Source organism: Rhinolophus hipposideros (assembly GCF_964194185.1).
Source record: "Rhinolophus hipposideros genome assembly, chromosome: 3".
NCBI classification, from domain to species: Eukaryota; Metazoa; Chordata; class Mammalia; order Chiroptera; family Rhinolophidae; genus Rhinolophus; species Rhinolophus hipposideros.
The window spans coordinates 84,838,026-84,862,775 of NC_138049.1; the positions used below are offsets into that span (position 1 = coordinate 84,838,026).

Sequence of the window (24,750 nt, forward strand, 5' to 3'; positions counted from 1 at the left end):
CTCTGGATTTATTGAGTTTTTCAGATTCATATTTTTCAGATTCACTTATTTATTGATGTTCAACTATGTAATGTAACTGTGTAGCTCTTTTTATTCTTTCCCCCAGCCACACAGGCACACACACAGTACTCAAATGAAAACATATGCACAATCTTCTCCTTTTTCTGTCAGCCCAGTATAGTGGTAACACAATTGTTAGTTCAATAAATATGGTACTTACATTATTCTAGTGAAGTAAATATTATTCACAATTCCTTTCCTTTAAAATTCAAAGAGAATAAAAGGGGAAAAATTGAACACCTTGTGCAGAGTCAAGTCATTTAAGTAGTTTTCCTACAAATGGAAGGAGAGAAATAGGGTGGAAGTCTTCGGAGAAGCAAATGGCTTGAAAGAGGTTTTTTGTTTTTTAATGGGAGAAAGAATAGTACATCTGATGCTAATGGAAATGATTCATTAAAGAAGAAAAACTTGATGGTGCAGGAAAGAGGGGCGAGAATCATTGGAGCTATGTTCTAGTTTAGATGGGATGGGATCTGGTGCATAGATGGAGTTATTGCCTTTGGCTGGACAAGAGAGTATGTCATTGGCGAGAGACAGGAGAGAAAGTGGAACATATAAACACAGGTGCAGGGAGATGACGGTCTCTTTATATCCTCCAACTTCTCAATGAAGTAGGAAGTGAAGTTATCAAGTGAGAGTGAGGATAAGGGAGGAGATGTGGGAAGTTGTCCTGAGAGGAGAAAATTAATTGGTAACCCAGGAGTGTAGGGAGAGAAGAAACTGGTCATAGCAAATGATTCTTTTCATATACTATTGAAACTGATCGGCTACTCTTTCATTTAGATTTTTTTCACATATATTTATAAAAAAATTGGTCTATAAATTTTTTTGGGGGGTGATATGTTAAGTGCTGTCAATAAAAACAGACAATAACAATAACTGCCATTACTGAGCACCTATCATGTACCAGGCTCTGGTAATTTGTTTCATTTATCTCGTTCAATCCTCATAACAACAAAGAAATTATATATTGCCCCCATTTTACAGATGAGAAAATTGAAGCTGGGGCTGAGGGCACAACATTTTGTTGTGTCCTCATGGTCAAAGTTGTATAACTAGCTAATAAGCACAGTGGGATTCAAAGCAAGGTCTGTAACTCCAAAATCAGTACTTTTAACCAGCAATTTATGTTAACTTTATAAACTAGCTTTTCAGCTTATTCGAAGTTCTGGAGCAGATTATATAAAAATGAGAATTATCTGTCGTTTTTTTTTTTTTTAAAAAAAACTCACAAAAACCTCACAGGAGAAAGCCATCAGTTATAAAAAGGCAATATTTAAAGTTGAAAAAATAAAGAGATAATGGCTTGTTATAAACATCTTATTTCCATTCACATGCAGCTGTTTCTACTTACAGTTATGAAGCCTTCAATTTAACAAATAGTCTAAGAAAAGCATGTAAACCATTACTCTGTCAGCCTCGCTCAACATCATGTTCCATCTGTCTCCTATCATTTCTGCCTCGAGAAATATCAGAACTGTCCTGTTTATTTCCATCATCATTGCCCTAGGCTGCCATCATGTTAAGCATGGATGACTGCAGTACCTTTCGAGTTCTTCTCCACTTCCTTTCTTGTGTTACTTGTACTCATTCTGCACATAGCAGCCAGAGCGATTTATTTCAAAGTGTTCTGTGTATTTGCGAATGCTGCCCAACTTAGGGTATAATTGCCAAATATAGAGCTGTATAAAATAGTGCAGGGTGCTTAACTACAAGCAGAAAACATTATTTTTGAAAAATAAACACTTTAAACAATATAGAATCCTACAAAAAGGCATTATGCCAAGTGGTTTTTAATTTGGTTAGGCTGACCTTTCTCCTTTATAAGTCTTCAGTAAAATGACTGTTTTCCCAAACCACTCTTCCTAACCTCAAAATTAAAATTTAATATATGGAATCTTTAATTCTAGTGGGTCTATAATGGATTAGAACAGGCCCCATTTTCTAGTGCTTTCCTTAGCAGAGGGGATTGAGATAAGTATATCATGAACACCTTAACATATTTGTTTTGTTTTACTAATCTTTTTTCTCCTGGGCCTACTGGTGAGTGGTCTATATTAAATGCTCAATAAATATCCATTAAACATTGTTAAATGAACACAACATTTGGTATTTGGTAGGGAGATCTAAAATTTTCTATGCAATAAAATGGAGGCTTCAATAGAGTGTTTCTGTATTAAATTATGTAATCATAGATTTTCTTAAAATGTGACCTTTGATTTTTTTCCTCTAAGGTCCTGATTTCCTTTTTCATACAGCTGATTTGCAATACTTTTCACTCATTACATATTTTTCCTTTCATCTAAAAATGTCAATTTTCTCAAAGTTTACCTTGAAGCATGACCAAAGACTGCCGAAGTCGGCTGTTTTCTTTCCGGGTGTTCGTTAGTTTTTGTTTCAGGCTTTTTATTTTCGTGCACAATTCCTCCTTTGACAATTCTTCTAAAGGCTGTTCATCCTCGCTGGAGCTCTCACCAGGCAGAAAGGCATTTCCCGAATAGGGGTCTCTCTAGAATACAAGGCGTGCACAACAAGAAAAGCTTCAAAGTGACTTTCATGCTTTATTCCATGTTCTGTATGCTGAAGGGACGTAACCAGACCTACGAATTCCTGTTCTCTCAGGCACTTCCTCTCCAGGAGAGGAGCTGGGCCCTTACTAGTGATCTAGCTTCAGCTTTGTCTTCCATTATCCCAGGGAACTTGGAATAAGGGAAGAACATCAAAGTTTTACACACGTGTTTTACGAAAAGTAGAAATCAGGATTCTGACTTTCTGCCTAACTTCAGTGAGAAACACAAAGTAGAAAAAGAGCGTAACAGAGTAGAATCAGCGAGACTACCATTCAGAGCTCTGTAACTCATCCCACCCTCCATTTCTCCCTTGTTCCTCATTCACAGCATGTCTATTGAGATGACACCGATGCCATGAGGTCAGTTTTGGGTTTTTTTTTTTTTTTTTTTTTGCATCAGAGAAAGGAGACAGAAGATTCACCTAGAACGATAGTTTCAAAAATAGTTTTTAAGGTCAGTAGCAAGACAATCATCTGAAAACACATGCATTTGAGTTGTAAAACTCAGGTTGTGTTGAGGCAGAAAAGAAATTTCTCAAATTACCAAGCTGATCTTTATATATCTATATCTATATGTAGATATAGATATTGATCAGCTTTATATATACATATATAAAAAGAATCTTTAGTTGCACTCTTGTGGCTGCCTTGATGTCCTGAATTGATTCAAAACGTTTTCCTTTCATGGTCATTTTGACTTTGGGGAAGAGCCAGAAATCGTGCGGTGCCAGAGCTGGTGAATAACGTCGATGAGGACACACCGTAATGTTTTTATTTGACAGAAATTGCTGTACCAGAAGCGATGTGTGACACATAGCGTTGTCATGATGGAGGATGAAATAAAGATAGTCATGAAAGAGGACTTCCAGAACTACTTAAGAAAGTGGCAAGAACGATGGGATAAGTGTTTGAAGCGAAGGAGAGTATTTGGAGGGGGATTAATGGCCACGTGTCTTTTACTGTAACACATTTTTTAAAATTGAAACATTCACTGTATTTTTTTTTAATCACACCTTTTAATCACACCTTTAATCTTACCTCCAACCTGGAAAATGGGAGCACAGAGTGGAATTTATAAAGTGCCAAACCCCAGAAGCTTGGAGCATCAAGTTTTTAAAAAAGAGCTTTAGAGTAGAAGAGATAAAGGCAAGACCTAAAGGAAGTTCCTACGACACAGGAAGGGAAAAGCCAGGCTGGTGCCAGGGGGAGGAGCCTGGGGAGTCAGGAACTGAGTGACAGGACATCGGATTCCAGCATCTTTGATCTTCCTGCCCTCGCCCCTTGGGGGGGATGGAGAAGGATCACAGGGGAAGGGTATGTGATAGAAACATCCAGGTAAAGAAGGGGCAATTCCAGAGCAGTGGCGCTGCCTCCTTGCTCCTCAGTCCATTATAAACTCCCTAAAGAGGCCCCGTGTCCAGCATAATATCGGGGCATCTTGGTGGCTCTCTGGGCCATAGATTAGAAATAGCCCAAATCAGTGTCTGGACAAATGGACGTGAGATAGCATTCAGACTTCACAGAGATTATGCAGAGCAGCTTGAGAATCCAAGCAGTCCCTGCACCCTGGTGAGGAAGTAGATAGGTGCTGGCGAAACTGGTGAAGCAGAAACAGTATGTTGACAGAGAGGCCACAGGATGCCAGAATCTTATGTGAGATGGCAGTTGGGGCCAGGATGGCAAACTTCAGCAGTTGGTGCCAATAGAACTCCCCAAAGACCTGGAAGGATTGGCTGTACCTCAATAGTAACACTACTAGACACCTACGAAGCAGGCAGAAAGGTTAGAACCTGGGCAGAAGACCAGCTATCCCTCCCCAAATGCTGGGATGATATGTAAGACTCCGGAAGACTTGAATCATTTCCAAGGGGGGAAAAAAAAAAGAAAGTGGAGGAAGACAAGAATCTAGGCTCCATTAAGGCTTAAATCCTGAAGTGATTGTAATTATATTAATAGCTCAAAGGGACTTTTAAAAAGTACAACACTCTGTCATTCACTTGAATGGACAAGTTTAAGCTTTCCCCCCCCTTTTTTATTGAGCCAGCATGGAGAATTGAAAGCCAGGTGAGGTCAGTTATAGAAAATACAATTACACTTTTGAATGATTTGTAATGAATATATTTAACATCACTCCTTATTTTATAAATATACAAATATATGTTTCATATATTCACAATTACATATGTGTGTGTAGGTGACATATATATACATAATGGTAATGAAAATGACTATTATCATACGTGGGCAAGTAGGTAATGTACTGACACTAGATACATAAATCCTATAGAAAAAAATAACGGATTTGATTCAATAGAAATGAAGGATTTTATTTTAAGCTGAAGGATGCCTATTGAGACCATAGTTCTATAGCAAGTACAGTAAGTCCTCACTTAACATTATCAGTAGGTTCTGCAACTTTAAGCAAAATAACATGTAACAAAACCAATTTTACCGTAGGCTAATTGATAGAAACCAGAATTGAGTTCCTATGGCATCTCATCAACATTATAATGGAATGATGCTGGACGAAATGATGTTATTTGGGGACCTGCTGTAATTTTAAAAAATTAGAATGTATGGTCTGGTTCTTAGCATTTTTTGCAAGTTCCTATAGGAAAGAAATGAAATAAAGCAAAAGCTAATCCATTTGTAAGCATCAGTGAAAGACAAAATTAATAGACAATATCAGATTGAAAGAAGACATTTTTAAAATCTAAAACCACAAGAGACTAATTTCTATAATAAGAAGGTAGTTGTGCAAATCAACAAGAATAGAGTAGGAAACCCACTAGAATAGACTAAAACCAAACAGAAAAGATAAGAACCCAATAGAAAAATGGACAGTGGCAGAGACTGTTAGCTTTCTCCAGGTATTTGCTCTCCCATTCTTCTACAATAATAGGTTTTTAGCTGGGAAGGTAACTGTCAGCCAGATTACATTTCCCAGACTCCTGTGCAACAGCTTAGTGCAGCTATGTGACTAAATTTCCGCAATAAAATATGAGTAGAAGCCATGTATACCACCACTGCTTCATGACCTTAATTAAAAGGAACGCGGTTGCCTTCTCTTCTTGTATTCCCTTTTTCTGTTGGTAGAGAGGAAGGCATGGTGGTGGCAGCTGGAACGGTCACCTTAGACCCAGAGATAGAGGCTGTGTGTGGAGAAAGGCACTCAACAGGATTAGAGGGATACTCAACATCATGGAGCTGCCATAGCAACCCAGGATTGCTTTTCCTATTATGTGCTAGGGAAATGAACTTCTATCTTCTTTGAGGCACTGTTATATTTGGGTCTTTGTTACAGACTTTACAACATACATGATAACTAATCCAGATTTTCATACCTAGAAGCAGGACTCCCCAAACCTGACACATGTTAGAATTACTTAGAGGTCAGATTGTGGGCAACGCACAGGTATAACATGCTGGAAAATTGTTGACTCTTGTTAGACCCTGGTGACATATTTGGTAAAACTGTCACCTGGAATACCTTGGAAGGCAGACCATGTGCTTAATGAGTCTGGGAAAAGAAAGAATGTTGCTGTGTATCAGTGACTTCTTGTTGGTGCTGGTCAGTTTGCAGAGATGGAAGGTTTTCTCCTTCCACCTGCATTTAGAATGCAGCCTGCCATCTAAATTGACTGAGAGTCCAGTAATGTTAAATCTTCAAAGTTTGAAAAAGCCAATTATTTCTACACCTAAATAGCTGGATCTAAGACTGTCACCTCAAGGCTTTCTCAAGACCTTCTCTTTAAGTGTTCTCTGCTAGACATTGAGATCCATCCCATGGGAAGTATCAGATGCAGTGTGTTACCTTCAAGCTTTTTGTTTCATTTGGCCTTTAGTTAACTTTCATACGTTGGAGAGAGAAGAGGCTAAGCATTGATGTCATAACAAGAGGAGAGTTTGAGGCTTATTTTTGACCCAATAAGATCTCTGGCTGTAGTTCCTTGCAATGAAACCAAAGTGAAATAGTTTGGAAAACTATTAACTTTTGAGAAAAAAATAAATTGCTAAAGAAATCATAATACTAGCCTGCAAGAGCATGTGACTATTTTACTCTTCAAGGAACCAAGGGTCCCCCAGACCTGCATGAGCAAATTGAAACAAGATATCATTTTCTCCCATCAATTGCCAAAAATATGAAATATAGATATAAATACTAAGTGCAAATATAGGAGCCCCTCATGCTGAGCTGCTGGGCATTGTAGACTGATGTGGACATTTTGGAAAGCAATTTAATAGTATCTATTCAAATGAACTAGAAATAAACATATAACTTATAAGCCATAAATTACCCTCCTGCATATTTATTCCAGAGAAATTCTCACACTGTTTATTAAAAGAACATGTATGATGATATTTATTTTGTCACTGTTCGTAGAAGTAAGATGTTGGAGGAAATCTAGGTGTTCATCCTCGGAGGATAGGATAAGTAAAATATGGTGCTATGTAGTAGTTGGACACAATGGATCAACTGTATAATAGCAATACAGATAAATGTTACAAACAGTGTTGATTGAAAAATCAGAAACAGATTGAGGTGTATAATACCAACGTACTATTAAATGATGTACCAAATGAGGTATCCATAAGGTTGTACAGTGCAGCATGACTTGTAAAATGAAAAAAGATTGGAAACAAGCCATATCCATCATAGGGGACTGGTTAAATAAGGAATGGTATATACATACAGCAGAATAACATGTAGCTGTAAAAAATAGAAAGTTCTTTATATACTAGTGGAAAGATCTTTAAAATATATTAAGTGCAAAAAAAGTACGAAGCAGCATATTTTGTAAGTTACTTTTTGTGCAAAATAGAGGATACAAATATCTATATTCCTATTTGCCTTATTTGAACAAAGAAACACCGGAAGGATAAACAAAAAAGCAATAAATGTGGTTACCTGTAGTAGGGGGTTACGAGGTGGGAACAGGGTGGATGGGAGACAGGGATGTGAAAGAGACTTTCCACTGTTTACATTTAATGTATGTATATATTAATATATGCATATATTAATATGTATATATTAATATATGTATATATTAATATGTATATATTAATATTTCTACTGTTTACATTTAACATATGTATATATACATATATACACATATATATTACAAATATATTCTTATTTTATTACTCAGAAAGCTTCATTTTTTTGTTATTTAGCTTTCTGATTCTGTGCTTGTGCCTTTAACAATTTCACAATGATTTTGTGCTCCTCAACTAGAAAAGCACACTTGACCCTGTCATGGACACATTTCACACGCATGGCATCACCATAGGTGCAGCTGACACAATTTTTCATTTTAGATAACCTCATAAGAATTTAGATCTCATAGCATGAACCTCTAATAGTTGGCCTGGGCACATGTCACATGTAAATTTTAGTGCTTCCCAACCTGCTTGGTGTAAAGGTAAATAATTCTATTACCAGGGATTCAGGATAGCCTAGTTTTGTTGGAGGTTGTATTATAGGATAGCCTATGATACAGTGTGTCAGTGCTGGACCGTTCTGAAGACCTCAAGACACTATTCCAGGAAGACTAAAAATATTTTAAACCATGAAAATTAATAGTATATATTTTAAAAATTAAATAAGCATACACGCACACAAAACACTACAAGTATTATGGAGACATACACAAGTACATGTATTACAAAGACACACAAAGAAAAAGGTACAGAGTAAACACATCGATAGGTTGTCCAAAGAGTAGGAGGAGAATGAGAGTGGGGAATTCAGATCAAAAAGGAATCAATGCATAAATAAAAACAGGAAAGAAGCCATGACTAAACCAGTGATGAAGATGGGCCACAAAATGGAGTAAACAAACAAAAAAGGAAACAGAAGAGGCTTTCCAATTTCTCCAGTGTTTTTTGAGAGGAAAAAAAAAAAATGCTACCTGACAGTTTACTGATCTTTAATTCCCCAGAATATCAATGAAAGTTTGAACAATGGCATAATTGGCCATTCTTAAATAGAAGCAGGTAAAATGTCTTTTGAGTATGTTCTAATTCAACTTGTTCAACATTAAAAAGAGAACATGCAATTTTATTCCCTCAGTTGAATAAAGAACAAAAGGGAAGAATAAATTAGTAAAATAGGTGAAAGTACTAATAAATCGTGAGGGGAGTTATGAAATTATGGTGGAGCTAGATAATCAAATTGTATTAGAACACCAACCTGTCCTTTATCCACGTCACTATTTGCATTCTCTGAGTCCATTGTCTCCGTCCTTTTCCTCTTTCCTTTTCTAAGAGCTTGGGGATTGGTAACTTCATCTGTTTGCAAGATCGTCTGCATTTTATCAACTAGTTATCAAAAGTTTTCAGAAACTGTAGCAGGGAATGCCCATGTAGATGATGCTATTCTGGATGTGGCCCCAAATTTAATGTTTTTCCTTAAAAACAAAACAAACAGAGGATATGTAATATATTTACAGTTGTAAATATGTCTCGTATGTATGTCTCATAAAGCACTAGTCACTGAAGTAAACTACTTTTACTAAATGCTTCCTGTCATTCTTTCTTCCACTGACCAATTTCGTATACATTTCCATGTGAATCAAACCTTTTTCACTTTCATCATCACCATCATCGAGACATCATATTTCCATGATATGATATGCAGTGAGTTGTCACTTATAAAATTAGTATAAAATTTTTTCATATTTACAAGTTTTTTCTTGTCAATCAGTTATGAGGAGTCTAAAATCAACGTAGAAACATAAATGTATCCAAACAGTATTTCAGAAGACTGATATTCTATATCTTTAGGAAAAAGACATTAATAGTATCAGCAGATTTTATCAGGACCAATATATTCCAAGGGAGAGCAACAAGAATTACTCAGAAGTTTGTTTTATTTATTTTTTTCTGAAAACTCTAAAGTTTTGAGACAGCAGATTTCCTTGGTATAAACTTAAAACTTGTACCATAAAGAATGGGGGAAAAAAATCGCAAAGGCATTAATACTTTTCGTAAAAATTTTAAGGGATAATCATTTTTCAAAACCTGATAAAGCAGATGATAGTTCTTAGGTCGAATAGGGTTGAAATGATTAAATTTAACTTTTGCTACAGATGATACAGCACATTTGGTCTTAGCATCCTTATTACTTGCATATATTGGTTTGTGTTCATGGAAATATATTTAATTATAAATAGTAAAACTTTTAACTATAGAAGGGACTGAGCTTAAAGGGACCTCAAGAAATACAGGGACTGTTGAGCAGAAAGTAACGTGCTCCTTACCAAATTACACTAAGTAATTCTTTTAGACAATATGGTTCTTTTATCTATTTTAAGAGAAATGCATTATTGTCTACCATAAGCATAACATAATATTTGGGATGGTAAATATCATTAGTCTATTAACCCAGAGCAAGGTCAACAAATATTTTCTCTAAAGGGTCAGGTAGTAAATATTTTAGGCTTTACAGGCCAAGAGGTAAAATCAAGGATATTATGTAGGTACTTATATAGCAAAAAAAAAATAAATACATTTTCACAACATTTTCTTCAGCTGCTGCAATCAAACATGAATTAATTAACTCTCTATCGATAGAAGGCATTCCTTGCTTGGTTAACAAATGTACCACTGAGGAACTTATTTTGGTTGCAGCCTTATTTTCATTTTTGTGAAGCAATTCTGCTGTGATGGTATATTTCATTTAAAATTTTCTAATTTTTCTGACTGTTGCTGTCTGGTAAGTTGGAAATATTGTAATGAGTGCTTAGTTTGGTAATGTTGACATATATCATGTTCTTTTAGCTATGGTGTCACTGTATAAGTAACACAATGCTTTGCCATCTAATTTGATAACAAAATAATCCATACTTCACTCAGTTTTAAAGCACTAAGTACAGTTTTCTCTTTTTATCTGGTTTTGACATGATTACCATGCACTGGTTAAACAAAAAAAAAATGCTATGCTATGACAATATGCATGACACTAAACCACTGTCAGGTTATTATAACTGCATCACTGTGGTTTGTGGTACCCTGAGCAGTAATGTGCAGTGATGAGACTGTCCCATACGGTCTTTGTCACAACTACTCTAATCTGTCCTCATAGCATGAACGTAGCCACGGGCAATATGTAAACACATAAGTGTGGATGTGTTCCCATAAATCTTTGTCTATGGACACTGAAACTTGAATTTTATGTAACTTTCCCATATGTTATTCTTATATTGATTTTTTCCAACTATTTAAAACTGTAAAAACCATGATCAGTTTACAGGCTACGTAAAAACAGGTGGCGGGCAGATGAGCAATAGTTTGCTGAACCCTGACCTAGGAGCTCAGTTAGAGTTAAAAAGAGTTTAAACTGTATCATCTGCTTTCTTTTCTTTCATCTTTATTGCTTTTCCTGGAGAGAAGGCCAGCTCTTTTAACTTCTTCCTCCCCAGCACCTTACTTCATGGCATGTTATTACTAACAAATGAAGAACAGTATTCAAAAGACACAATATATAGCCTGTAAGATTCTAAAGCAAATTGTTTTTATTTGATAAAACTGAATTTTGCCAGATTTAACTGATAGGAGCCTGTTACATATTGTTTAGTGACTGTGACAGATGACAGAGTCCTGGTTCACTGGGGTTGAGGGTGGGGCGAAGAGGGAATGGGGAGTTATTGTTTAATGAGTACAGAGATTCAGCTTTGCAAGATGAAGAGTTGTGGTGATGACTGCACAACAGTGTGGCCATACTTTATGTCTCTGAACTGTACACTTAAAAATGGTTAAAAGGGTAAGTTTTATGTCATGTGTTTTTACCATAATTAAAAACATTGGAAAAAATTAGTTTACAAATATATAGTTTTTATCATATCCATAATGCACAAAATTTTCTCCTGATGATGTGATTTAAAGTGCAAATCCTCAAGTTTCTTTGTTTAGGACCAAACAGAAAGCATGTATCAGATCTCTCTTAGAATGATGACTTTTGAGTAGATTTCAGGCCAGTATTCTGTTATAACATCCATAAACAGGTGATTCAATGTTTATATTACCTGTCAGCAAATTCAGAAGGGGTATTATGAATATGGCTATATGTTAAACACTACTAGTTCCTGACAGTAAAACAATTCACCATGTAGTAATCTGCCCCTCTTTATTTATGGGGTGACATGGGTATGGAATGCACCCATATTATTTTTAAAAAATTATGCATACACTAGAGGAAAAGAAATCAAGATCAGAATGGCTCTAAATGATTGGGGGCCTTTTCCTGCAGTACCCACAGCACTCTACTGAGCAAAACAAGTGCTGGGATGGCTTTCTCATCAAAGTGTTCTTGACTTCTGGATAGAAATGAATAGATTTTACTAATGTCCATCAGAGAACATTTCAACTCACTCTTTTTACTCCCTCCATTCCGAATGACGTCAAACGCATTTTTAATTTCCAAGTTGTTCTAACAATATTCCAATTAAAAAGACAACTTTAGGATGGTTCAACTGTGCTGCCAAACTATGATGGCATTACTCAGAGTGGACTGGAGGCTAAGCATGAGCCTAAGGTTTCTTAGGTTAGGTTAAGTATGTTTGAGGGGCTATAGACTTGAATCATTTTCAATTTTCCATGATAAGAAATGAAAGAAAAACATCCTTATCTGGATGTTTATCTAGAAAAACATCCTTATCTGGAAAAACATCCATAGTTTGTGGATGTAGTTTTGCTGGAGCTAATTTAACTAATAAGCAGTGATATCATGCATTGTCAGGTATGGAACCATTACCTAGGAAAGAAATTCATTTAGCTCCCTATACTGTCCTATGTGATATCCTTAGATCTTTCCAATCCTGTCTCCTTCACTTAATAAGAATAACAACGTGGCTAATTTTACTGAGTGCATACTATACGTAAGGTACTGTTCTAAGCATTTAACCTATACTGGTTTAATTCTCACAGAGGCTGTCTGGGGTAGGTACAATTATTACAGATGAGGGACCTGGCCACCACTCCCTGTTGCTAACCCTTAAGCAGGCTAAAGGGCTCTAGAGCCAGAACTTAGAAACTAATCATCAAATCAGCTTTGCAACAGATTCTGTCAATTTCAGTACCTAGGTTTTTGCTTTCTTCGCTTGACTAAGTCCCTTATAGGACCCTCCTTGCCTAAGTTTCTGCCTCACAGTCCCTTACTTCCAGAGACTGAGACCTGACTTGATCATCAAGGGCTTCTTAAAATTGTAGCCCTGCTCCAACACGAGTTCTGGAGATCTTCTCTTTGCCCCCTCCAGACCCCGTCTCCAAGCATCTCTATTTTGTTCCCTAAGCCTGGAGGTTGACCTGTTTGGGCTCCTTCGCCCTTTTCCCAGTTGGGTTCAGCCTGTGGGGTGTCTAGGCAGGATATTGGAAGGAGGCAGGACAGTGAGTTAGGAGAATTTATTCTCCTGGTTCTTTTTCCTCTCTCCCTGTGGGTCTAGGGCTGGTAACACTTCACTGTGACTAGCCCTGAGATATAGCCCTATTCTTTCTGGTTTCTCCATACCCAGCTGCTATGGTCTGAACGTGGCTTCCCTACCCCCCAATTCATATGTTGAAATCCTAACTCTCAAAGGTGATAGTATTTAGGTGACGGGGTTTTTAGGAGATGATTAGGTCATGATGGGGGAGACCTGGTGAGTGGGATGAATGCTCTCATAAAAGAGGCTTCAGAGAGATCCTTAGCCCTGTCTATCACGTGAGGACATGGCGAGAAGTCAGCAGTCTACAGCCCAGAAAAGAGGCTTCACCAGAACCTGAAAACCTTGATCTTTGATGTCCAGCCTCTAGCCCTGTGAGAAATAAATGTCTGTTGTTTATAAGCTACCCAGTCTCGGGTATTTTGTTATAGCAGCCTGAAGAGACTAAGACACCAGTCACACAGGTTAGCTTCATCACCTGTACCATGTTTCTCTTCTTCTCCTGACCTGACAAGAGAGCCAGGTGCTACATGACCCAGCCTCTGTCTTATCTGTAATTAGACAATGTAACTGACTTACTTTCATCTTGATGTGTTCAGGAAGAAGACTTCTGGGGTAGAGAGGTAATAGCGCAGAAATCAGAGGCTGGGAACAATGGAAGACAATATTCTCCTGCTCCAAAACGTCATCTATCCCCATCAATTGTCTGCGAAAAGCCAGCAGCTAAGAGTGGAACCATCTGAAAGTTTATACAAGAAAGTATATGCAAAACTTAGAGGTACTCTGGACAAGTTCTATCATTCTAGAGGCTCCAAAATCTTTTCTAAAAGATACTGATTTTTGTGAATATTTTCTCCTTGGCTATGCTTATTTTACTACCCGTCTCTCCACCCCCGATATTTACATCTCTTTCCTCATATACCAGACACACAGGTGCAGAGTTAAGAGTAAAGGGAAGTAAGTTTCAATTCAAAGTTCTATTTTAGGATAATTATAAGTCATGTAAATCATCTTCCATTGCACATTTTTTGGATTAATGTAAAACATTCTATTCATCTTAAAAGCTGATAGCAAGAGGAGATCATTATGATTTTTGCTTTAAGTAATCATAGTCTAAAATATTAATGTTGTAGGCCAATTTTTTAAATTCACAAAATGTAATAATTTTGATGCAAGAATCAATCCCTATGCATAAAAATCAGGATTGATTCAACTTTCAAATATTAATTTATCTTACAATTATAACATGAAATGACAAGTTAATTTCTCTTTGAAATATTTACCCCATTATACACTGTATTAATATCATATATTAATGAAATGACTGGGTACCATTTACCAATGTCTCCATTAATTTTGTACTTTCATAGTCTCAAAAGTTTAGGTCTAAACATAATGTGCTGAGTCACATACTTCAGATAATTTACTTAATAAATCACCTTAAGTGGTTTGCCCTCTCACCTATTATCAATAATTTTCTCTTCTTTAATATTCTTTCAGACCATGTTGAAGCAACATTAAAAAAAAAAAAGAACGATCAGATACATTTCACATTTTTATCATTTCACTACCTCCTATGTATAGGTCATTAGAAAAATACATTAGTATGTATTTGTGAGTGGTAGTATTTTCCTATCAATAAATACATAGAATTATAAAATGGAAGGGAATGTAAGAGGCCATCTTCTCTCTGTTATCTCTATTGGGTATGGGTCGCTGTAGGGCAAGTTAGTACAAGGAAGCTAGTTTAGGGTGGAGAATGCAAGTACTGATCAAAGAAGGAAGCCCAAGGAGATGGAATGGATCTATTTAATCCAGCTGAGACCCAGGAAGTTATATAAAAGCAAGGAAGAATACTTTGAGCTCACTGTACAGAAGCCAACATCAAGGTTCAGGAGTGTCAAAGACTACGAGGAAAACGGGACTCAGTAGCGGTGGCATTTGGGACAATGTTGTGAGCCCGTGATTTTATAGAGAAGTTGCTCAAACAACCAGAGCGAGACAGAACCTTAGGCAAACGTACATCCCATTCATAGGAAAAGGGGAAGGCTAACCTTGACCTTCTACCAAAGGATAGAAAGCTTAGTGAAATATTTTTTTTTTTTTTTTTGTAAAAGTAAAGTCTTGCTATGTATATAGTTCAAGATAGTCTTTCAGTCTGAATCTCTTTCAAATACTATATTAGATGATGAATCAGGGTCACATAAGTGTTTACAAACACAGGCTTTAGAATCAAACTGTCTGGATCCATAACTGTAGAACCAATACTTACTACCTATGTAATATTTCTGTGCCTGTTTCCCCATGTGCAATATGGTGATAATAACAGTACTCTATTATGAGTTGATATGTTATGTATGTTAATAGCATATTAGCTTATTAATAGTAGTATTTTTATTATTAACTGAAGGAAAAAGACCCATATCCCCCTCATACAAGCTTAGATCAAACATGCAAGGTGGGAGGGGGTTTATAAGCCATAGTAGTGAGGGTTGGTATCAAGAAATATATTTACTTAACCTGGATGCCTATGATTCTATAATAGACTACCTCTACCTTACTTAAAAAAATAAAGAAAATAATTTATTAGAGTTATCCCTTTTATGAAGGACAGCCAGGTGGTCTGCGATAGAGGTCTTTTTCCAAAGTGGGCATCTGCCTGGCCTCCCAGGCTTGTTTAGTTTCCTGGAGGTGCTGCATCAAATTTACCTAAGCAATACTGATGGGGACATGGCAACAAATGGTAATTGTGGATCTATAATTTTTTTAGTAAAAGGTGTCTTATTAGACTGAAGCATTAGAGGAGGTGGTCTAATTTCTCACAAGCTAAAGGAGAGGACCAGAGCTCATGTGCCAGGAGACACCTGATATACTGCTGGAGCATTGGGTTGGCCTTCATTCACCTGGATAGGTGTAGCTGAAGGACAGTGAGAAGAGAGGAAGTGTAGCTGCTCAGCAAACTCCAACTGGGAGGAATTCCTACAGAGGAGGGGCTTCGGTAGGAGGGGAGGTGGTTCAAATGAAAACATGCAACAGAAACTGCATAGTTTTTGCAGTGCTGGAGAACCCTTATACCACTTGTTGGCTATGTGATCTTGGGGAAACTCCTTACATCTTGAAACCCAGGATCCTCATCTATAAAATAGGGATATTAGTAGTACGTACCCATGATTGCTGTAAGGATTAAATGAATGAATGTTTGTAAAGCATTTAGCAGAAGCTTAGCAGAGAGTAGATACTCAGTAAGTGTTAGCTACTTACTACTGAAAACAACTTGGTTGCCCTCACCAAGGTAGCCATTAAGTAAGGAGGAAACAAAGGTATGTTGTCCATATCTTTGAGTGAGGGAGAAAGGTGAATAATGATCATATCAACCAACTCCCAGTGTGTCACTGGTGCCCCTGAATGAAATCATCAAGACCAGACTTCAACAGTTCACCAGATGGCAGGGGGTCTGGTACACCAACTGCAGTCCTGCAATATCTTTACAAGACGGATTCCTGCCTCATTACAAATGGCCACAAAATGAAAATGTGGAAATAGTGCCTGCTAGACCAGAGGGGTCTGAGGCACTTAGGGAATGGCATTGGTTCAAAGTCTGTCTCTATGTGGGGGATGCATGAATGTTATGCCACGAAACCCTGCACAGCCTAGAGGGTCAGAATGGAATTTGATAAACACGAAACAAGTCATACTGAGAGATCAGGACATCCCTGGAAACTGCACCCATCCCCTGGAGTGAGAAATTCACATGATGAAGTAACCAGCCCCATGATGCGACAGAATGTGAGCATAGTGATGGGACACTGGGACCTAGTGTCCTGAGAACATAATGGTGGTAGGAGAGTCAAGGTTCACAAGTTTGGCGAGCATGGGAAGCTGGAGATAACAAGTAGATGGAGCTGAGCACTTGGTATGGATGGGCAGTATTCCATACCAATGGGGGATTATCCTGGCTAGATTGAGGGCCCTGGTTACCTGGTAACTATAGAAGACTGAATGCTGCAAAGCCTCATAAACTACAGCTTGGGGCAGGATTTAGGAAGGGTAGGTCACCATGATGTCTATGAGTAGTTTCCAGGAGCTTGATACCAAGTCCTTCTACTTCTCTTTTAAGCCTTCAGGTTATGGAGATCCTTACTCTGACTCAAGACTAAATTTTATGACTAGTGTTTTGGGCTCAGAATGGGCTTACCCATTCAAAAATCTAGATATAAATCGGGATACTTAACTGGCCTGAAGGGAGCTTGGGAATCAAGTTAGCCCTTCTTCCTGTGACAGAATTCTGTGGAAGTGGTTTTAGATAATGTGTTTCCTCGAAAAACAACGAATGTTGACGGATTGAGAGAATGATTGGAAACTGCAGAAGCCTTGGTGTCAGTGTGGATTTGTATGGTTTTGTTCTCTCTCTCACTATCTCTATCTCTCAGAACCTGATTCAAACTAGGGATCATGTTCCCCCCAAAGAGATCCACATTTTTACATGTAACTTTAGGTTCCTAGAAGCCTGTCGATTAATTCCAGGTTAAAAATTCCTACGGCAGAGATAGGATCAGCAAGAATAGGCTTTAGGTTTTTGGCTTTCTTTTTTGAATTATAGACTTTCCTATATTTCAATATAGTGTGTTTGCTATTTGTTTCCTTGATTTACTCCAAAAAGTATTTTGGAGCTACGAAAACATTTTATGATATACTTTTCTTTCTGTTCCCAGATTCGCAGGCTATCATTACATTTGGATAATTTCAATAACCTCTGGAACTGTATGTTATTGAAACATCTTTTTTTAAAAAAAACAAAACACATCTTTTACTAATCATCAGTTACTCATTGAAATTCTCTGTTCTCCTCGGTACACTTGCTACCTCTTAGTGTCTTAGTGACATTATTCTTTAAGGCTATCAGCACACTGATGCATTAGCACACAAATCGATTAGCACAGAATATGTAATGCAAAACTCCTATAAAAATTATTGTAAGAAATGGAGGAGATTTAGCTACTAAATGTTGTTGGCATTTTATTAAGACAATCTGGAATTTAATTCATAAACATTACTCAAGATTTTATTCATCTCGTAACATAAAAGCTATGCTACGTTAACCCTCTACCTTACTTTCTTTCTTTCTTCACTTAAGAACGTAGAATGCTTGTGACTTATATGGCAACTCTTATCTTGGATCTAGAAGGCAATAACTTCAGATTTCAAACTTGCTTTATAAATTGCCCATTCTTAGAAATGGTGGAAATATTTTACACTATCTGAATCATAATGAACAATGCTGCTCTGTGATTTATAACTCTAAGAGCTTTATAATTTGATTTATGAACTGCTCTCAAATTTTCCACTGGCAGCTCATACAACTATGAGTAAATTTTCTGGCCAAATGACTCAGTATTTTGCTGCATGACTAATCCCACACTCAATGTGGAAACTATATAAATGAATTTTATTTGCTTTTAACATAGAAAATAAATGACTACTTTCTGAAACCTGTCTGTAATGCATTATAGCGTAGATGAATTCAATTATATTGACATTTTAAACTCTCAAACTAGACTTTTTTGAGAAATCTGTAATGCTTGCACAACCCCCCCCCCAAAAAAAACCACACAACATTCCCCCTGCCCCCAACACACACACCATTATCATGGATTCCATAACCTATAGGACACATAATCCTAAATTCGGCTCTAAAATTTCTAAAATGTTAATAGAACAATTTGGAATGATTCCATTTAAGATATGTTCTCTTATAATGATGTCTTTAAGTTATTTTTAAAGTTTTTTAATGGTAAAATGAATATAAAGTCCTTTCCCAGGGAGTACTTGCTGAAAATAGTATTTGATATTACTGCAAATAATCGTTTTTCCTTCAAAAACTAAAGTTTAAAAAAAAGACAATTGCTATCCATCCACACGATGGCTCCCGTGAGTCTGGTGGTTAGAAATTGCCTCTAAGATTAGATGATGTAGGTTCTTCCACATGATGTGTCTTCTTTACCTCTCAACAAAGAGCATGTATGAGTATATTGTTGACACAGGTCCTGGTCTCTGTCATGAAAGAGACCAGGAATTTGGGAATAAACAGGCCATTTAACACATTTGGCCTGTGTTATAGGGAATAAACAGGCCATTTATTCCGTTTGGGAATAAATAGGCCATATAACACATTTCTTCAGATTCCTCTCAATTCCTTTCATGTCACTTAATTCTGAGAGTAAAAAACTTCACCCAGGAACACTAGGTTACCAGTTCAAAATCAGTATGATTTATTTCTAGTCTATTATTGCTAGAGACATTTGTATCTAAATTTTCTGTTTTCAAGGGGGTAATATTTCAATGTAATGTCCTTGTGTGATTACTAGTTGGGTAATTTACTCACTTCCATATAGGTTTGTAATAAAAGCTTACAGACAGCCTGGGCTACATTCCAAGGTATTCCTTATCTTTTCCCCCCAAACATTCTTCTAGCCGGAGTATTAGTAGCCAGGGAGAGGGAGGAGGAGGCCATGGGCAGGGAGCCATCATAACTAGTTAGAGTCATTTTTAACTCTGTAGAGTCAGAAGCAGCCTGAGAGCAGAAAGAACCAGGCTGTCAGACTCATGGTATGTTAGAAGGAATAGCTAAATCACAAATGCCCAGGAGAATTCCCTCTGCTCCCCTCTCCTTCTCTCTTAATTTCTTTCCCACTTCTGGTTTCATCTCCAAGTTTCACAAGACTTGTTCACGTAGTCCTATTCTAACAAAAGGACCTTTATGTTGGCCTTTATTCAGGCTTTAATTGCATTTCTACTCATCCCTTTTAGAGTTGGATTTCTCCAAAGACAGGGGATAGGGGCTCTTCTCTTCTTCACTTACCTCACCCTCTTCCACCCATTAGTCTGGCTTTAGCCTCTTCCACTACAATGAATCAGTTCTCTGGACTGTGTCCAGAGGTCTTCTAGTCACCAGTCCGCAGTCCTTATGCTCCTTAACTTCCCATTTGAGCATCTGGTGTAGTAAGCCACTAAAGTGGAACACTTCCTACTTGGCTTCCACAGTCTTGCCTTCTGCTCACTTCTCCAATCCCCAAATGGAAGCTGTCTCCAAAGTTCTGATTCCAATTCTTTCTCGTAGTTTCCCTTCCTTAGTCATTTCATCCATTTCCATGACTTCAACTACAATTTATGTTGATGACTCCTGCCTGTCTCCGGTTCTGATTTCTCCACCTGATTTTCCATGGGCTTGCAAGATAATTTCACATTGATGCCCTTCTGATACCACCACTTCAATGGGTCTAAAACTCAGTTGGTCATTTTCCCTTTCAAAACTGTTCCTGCCCACAACTCAAAACTTGGGTCATCTGCAATTCCTTCCTTTCCCTCAATTGGTCATTACATAGCTTAGGGTGGAGCCTCTACTTCTTCCTATCCATAAATTAGGTATTTGAGCTACAACTTCCTATCTCTAGGGAACTCCTGTTAACATTTCTGCCATCTTATTAAAGTTCCTTACTCTTATCTTGAGGCGGAAGAATGATTCAGTGATGAAGGAAATGGGGGAAGGCCTGCTAGCTACGAATGGACAAGGCTGATATATGAAAGGTCCCTTCTCGTCCATCGTCCTGTCTCTTGCTCACTCATGCAGAATGTCTCGTCCAATGGAGGGTGTCAGGTTCTTCTTAGCTTTTGGTCTCCAGGCAAGAAAGAGTATAGGTAGGGTTCCTTCCTGCCCTAGGTGGGAAGGACTATATAGTTGACCCTTGAACACCAAGGGGGTTAAGGGCACCGACTCCCCTGCGCAGTTGAAAATCCACATACAACTTCTGAATCCCCCAAAACTTAAGTACTAATTGCCTACTGTTGACTGGAAGCCTTACTGATAACATAAAGTCGATTAACTCAGATTTTGTATGTTGTATGTATTATATACTATGTTCTTCAATCTGACTTTACCCTGAATAAAGTTAATATATTAATTTCCTTTTGGTTCCTTGTGTATGTTCTCAATTTGGTTGAAAATCCAAAGGGATGATGGGCTGCATGATGGATCATCTTCTATATACCTGATACAAAACTCTCTTAGCTATTTTCCTCAACTTATTTGTCTTCTCTTGGGTGACAGTGCTAACTCACTATCATAAAAAGTCAAAAAATTATATATATATATATATTTCCATTTAAAACTTTCATTTCGTGGCATCGAAGTTTTGCCCAAGAGTATACCTCCTCCATCCTTACCCCCAAACTTTAAATTTTTCTGATTTTGATACAATGTCAATTACTCTTTTTAAATGAAAATCTAGCAGAGAGAAAAGGTATTACTTCTACTAAATTAACTTCCAAAAAGGATTGATTGCCTGATTTAATATTTATTGAATTCAACAATGCATTAGGCATCACTGAAACACACAAAAAGAAGCAATTAATAACATGCCATTATTTGGGGAAAGAAATCATAACTTAGCAACAAATCAGAAAATAGCAATGGGACCTAAACACTAAATTCTTTCAATGATTTGGTTTGCTTATTATTAGTATCCTTGAGATAACTGATGCAAAGAACAGAGATGAATGCATCTAAAAGAAATATCTATAATTCTTCTGCATGGCAGTTAAGCATTAAGAGAGATAAATAATGTTCTTGTGTGCACTCGAAACTTATCAATGGCTGCAGCAAAACTCAGGATGGTAACAACTGTGCTAATGTAATAACTCAGAAACCCGTAATTGCTATTTAGTTGCTTTTTGTTGTTAAAAATGCAGAATTTGGGGCAAATTGGTTACTATGCTGTTTGTGGTCTAAGACATGTTTCAAGGATATTTAGACCATTTCAGCTCACTCATGAATTTTAGACAATAAGTATAAAGATGACCTTTCAAAATTCTGTTAGTTATTTCTCCCAATGTTTGCAGGTTAAGTCAGTTTTGCTGTTGCTTTAAATTACTCCGCTTGGCCACTGTGAGTCCATGCGGTAAAGAATTTTTCCTTTCTTAATGTGCCACACATTGCATGCTCTCAGGATTCTCATCAATAACCCCTGCACAATGGACAGGAATAGTCTCTCACTGCAGTGGGCTGCGGTATCCAGGAAACCTTTAAGCAATGTGCACATGATGCAGTGCTACCTGTCAGCCTCTGAGTGCCAGGACCTATGAAACCTCTCCTGCCTTGTAGTGCAGCCTAAACTGACATTCAACATTGCCACCTTATACAGCATCTGCCAGCAAGATCCTTCCATCTTCAACCACAACTGAATAAGATGCAACATGTCAGCAACTTGAATGTTTATTTTGTTTTAGGAAACGAGTTGTGCATAGGAAAACTTAATCCATTGTTCCCGAATCTGGAAACGTTTACAAATCTGGCATTTAAGAAATGTGTTAGGCAATAACTTTTGGAGTTTCCATTAATGCTTACACATGGTAATATGTTAAAGAACATCAATGGTTAAGCTTTTATGCAGAGCTGGACAGGTGATTTTGCACCGTTGGAAAACAACACTGATTTTGAGATCCTTCAAGTAAATCACAAAACTTGAGGATTATCATGGATTCTTTGTGTTTCAGAATTTTACAAATTACTTTTTATGACACAATTTCTTCAGTCTCTTAAATATTCCAAAGAGTCCACCTTAGTAGTTATTAGAAACCCCACACATGCAGTAATGTGTTACCTCGCCTTTATAACTGCAGTTTGCTTATGAGAGTAAATACAACAAAACAAGCAAAAGCAGCCTCACACAGCATTGTCTTGGGAGCAGCATAACGCAGTACCGCACTTGGCCGGCGGGCCAAGGCCGCAAGATGCTGCAGACTGCAGCAGCGGCGGCTTCCTGGCCAGGTGGCGGTGGCAGTCCATTGAAAGGCGCACGGCAGCGCTCCTGCCATACCTTCTGCGTTGGCATTGCCCCAGCGACCACTGTAAAATCTCCCGGTCATCAACTACAATATACTTTTTGCTGGTTAAGAAGAAATGGGAGGGGGCAAGAAGGAGAGAAGAGGGAGTGTGTGCATTTTAAGTGTGCCAGATCATTATTTGCTCACACTAGCTAAAAAATTTTTTTCTTAAAATATTTACCAGCCAATCCCCAACTTCCTTCATCTGCCAGTTCTCTACATCTGAAATTGCCTCTCCCTTCAAATGCACTAAATGAGTCAGGTTTTACGGTAAACGCATGGATATAAGAGGATCGAAAGTGCCAATTTCTCCTCTGCGAAATAGCACCAAGTTTAGGGGTGGGAACAGTTCACGTCCGCAGACCGGAGCGTTCTATTGGGGAGCGCTCCCAGTTTAGAGCGGCTTGGAGACGTGTGGGCCTCCCCTTCCTGGAGGACCCCAATTCCCAGGGAAGGCCCTTCCCAGTGTTCACGCCTCAGCGTGCGAGGTACCCCCCTGCAAGCAATAGCTCACCCGGCTGCATCTTCCAAAGCCCCAACCTCGGGGCGGGGAGCGGGAGGTGGGAGGTTGGGGGTAGCACCGCTTGGAGGCTCCCACAGCGCCTTTTTCCCCTTGGCTCCTTGGCGCCCCCTGACGCCGGGCTCCCCAGCAATTCGGCCAAGGGAAGCTGGATAGGTGGAAGCCCCAAGCGTGGGGGAGCCGAGGCTCCTGGTCGGTGAATCCGAGGACAGCGCTGACTGGCCGATGGCCCCGCGGGAGGGCGCTGGGCGCTCAAGCCCGAGCGCAGCCCGCGGCCGCCGCAGCCGCAGCCGCCGCAGCCATGTCCGCGCGCCCGCGTTGCCGCAGCCCGGCCGTGATGTCATCAGCCGAGCCCCCGCCGCGGCGCCCCATACCCGCCCCCCGTGGGCCGCCGCGGCCGCAGCCCAGGCGCCGAGTCCCCGCCCCGACCCACGTGCGCCGGTCTTCGGGATGCCGAGGCCGGCTGCGGCCGCAAGACGATGCACAGCGCCCGGGTGGCCGCGGCAGCAGCGCTGCTCCTCCCCGCCGGCCGCCTTCCCGGCTGGGCTGCGCCCGGGGGCTGCGCACGGACGGGGGCGGGGGTGCCTGTGGAGGGAGCGGAGAGGCTCCCCACCGCAAATCCCTGCCTCGTCGCCGTCTGCTGAGTCATGGCAAGCGCTCCCCGCAGCCCTGGATCACTCGCCTAGAGAGGCTGGCGCGCGGTGCGCAGCCATTGGGCTGGGCGCGGGGCCGCGTGCGCCGGGCATGACGCGCTGAGCCGCGCTCGCCCGTGCCCGCCGCTTCGGCTTGCGCCCGGCGCGGGGGCTTGCAGCGCCGCACTCCAGCCCCGCCACCCAGCTGCCTCCGCCTAGCCCGCACCATGATCGCCGCGGCTTTCCTGGTCTTATTGAGACCCTACAGCATCCAATGTGCCCTCTTCCTCTTGTTGCTTTTGCTGGGCACCATCGCCACCATCGTCTTCTTCTGCTGCTGGCATCGCAAGCTCCAGAAAGGGAGACATCCGATGAAATCGGTCTTTTCGGGCCGTTCAAGGAGCCGAGGTAAGACACGCTGCGACAGGTTTCTTTGGGCTGGGAGGAACATTTAAGTCGATTGGGAGAGTGAAGCGCGGCTCGCTCCCTTCTGCGCTGCTGCCGCTATCTCCATCATTGCCCACTCCCCAAGCTGAGGACGCTTGTGTATTTGACGTCCCTCGCTCCTAACCCCCTTCCTCCAGTCTCCCGGCTTGGGATAAACACAGCGATGCGGGGAGCTGGGAGGAGAGGAACGGACGCAAATTCTTACTGTCAGTTGGGTAAAGC

At 39.4% G+C, this 24,750-nt stretch overlaps 3 protein-coding genes across 12 annotated transcripts in view; 1 reads left to right on the top strand and 2 right to left on the bottom strand.

The window, feature by feature from the left end:
- BEND6 (BEN domain containing 6) overlaps positions 1 to 13,789 on the bottom strand; it is a 42,738-nt gene extending 28,949 nt beyond the window's left edge. For 2 of the 3 annotated variants that reach the window (XM_081039566.1, XM_081039565.1), the window contains exons 1-3: positions 13,630 to 13,767; positions 8,823 to 9,039; positions 2,392 to 2,569 (exon numbers count right to left, since the gene is read on the bottom strand). In XM_081039566.1, the coding sequence (XP_080895692.1) occupies positions 2,392 to 2,569; positions 8,823 to 8,942 (298 nt within the window). In that variant the 5' untranslated portion in view covers positions 8,943 to 9,039; positions 13,630 to 13,767. Of the gene's footprint in view, positions 1 to 2,391; positions 2,570 to 8,822; positions 9,040 to 13,629 lie in introns of all 3 variants that reach the window. The other variant, XR_013992688.1, reaches the window with a different exon arrangement.
- On the bottom strand, positions 13,652 to 24,310 carry LOC308494425 (uncharacterized protein; the record flags this gene model as incomplete). The annotated part of the gene is made up of 3 exons (XM_081042236.1): positions 13,652 to 13,789; positions 23,444 to 24,118; positions 24,180 to 24,310. 3 exons carry the CDS (start codon positions 24,308 to 24,310, stop codon positions 13,774 to 13,776), a joined length of 822 nt encoding a protein of 273 aa, XP_080898362.1. The 3' UTR covers positions 13,652 to 13,773.
- The window catches only part of DST (dystonin), a 438,529-nt gene continuing 437,474 nt past the window's right edge, over positions 23,696 to 24,750 (top strand). For all 8 annotated transcript variants that reach the window (XM_081039430.1, XM_081039437.1, XM_081039438.1 and 5 more), the window contains exon 1: positions 23,696 to 24,489. In XM_081039430.1, coding sequence (XP_080895556.1) covers positions 24,309 to 24,489 — 181 coding nt within the window. In that variant the 5' untranslated portion in view covers positions 23,696 to 24,308. The remainder of the gene's footprint in view (positions 24,490 to 24,750) is intronic.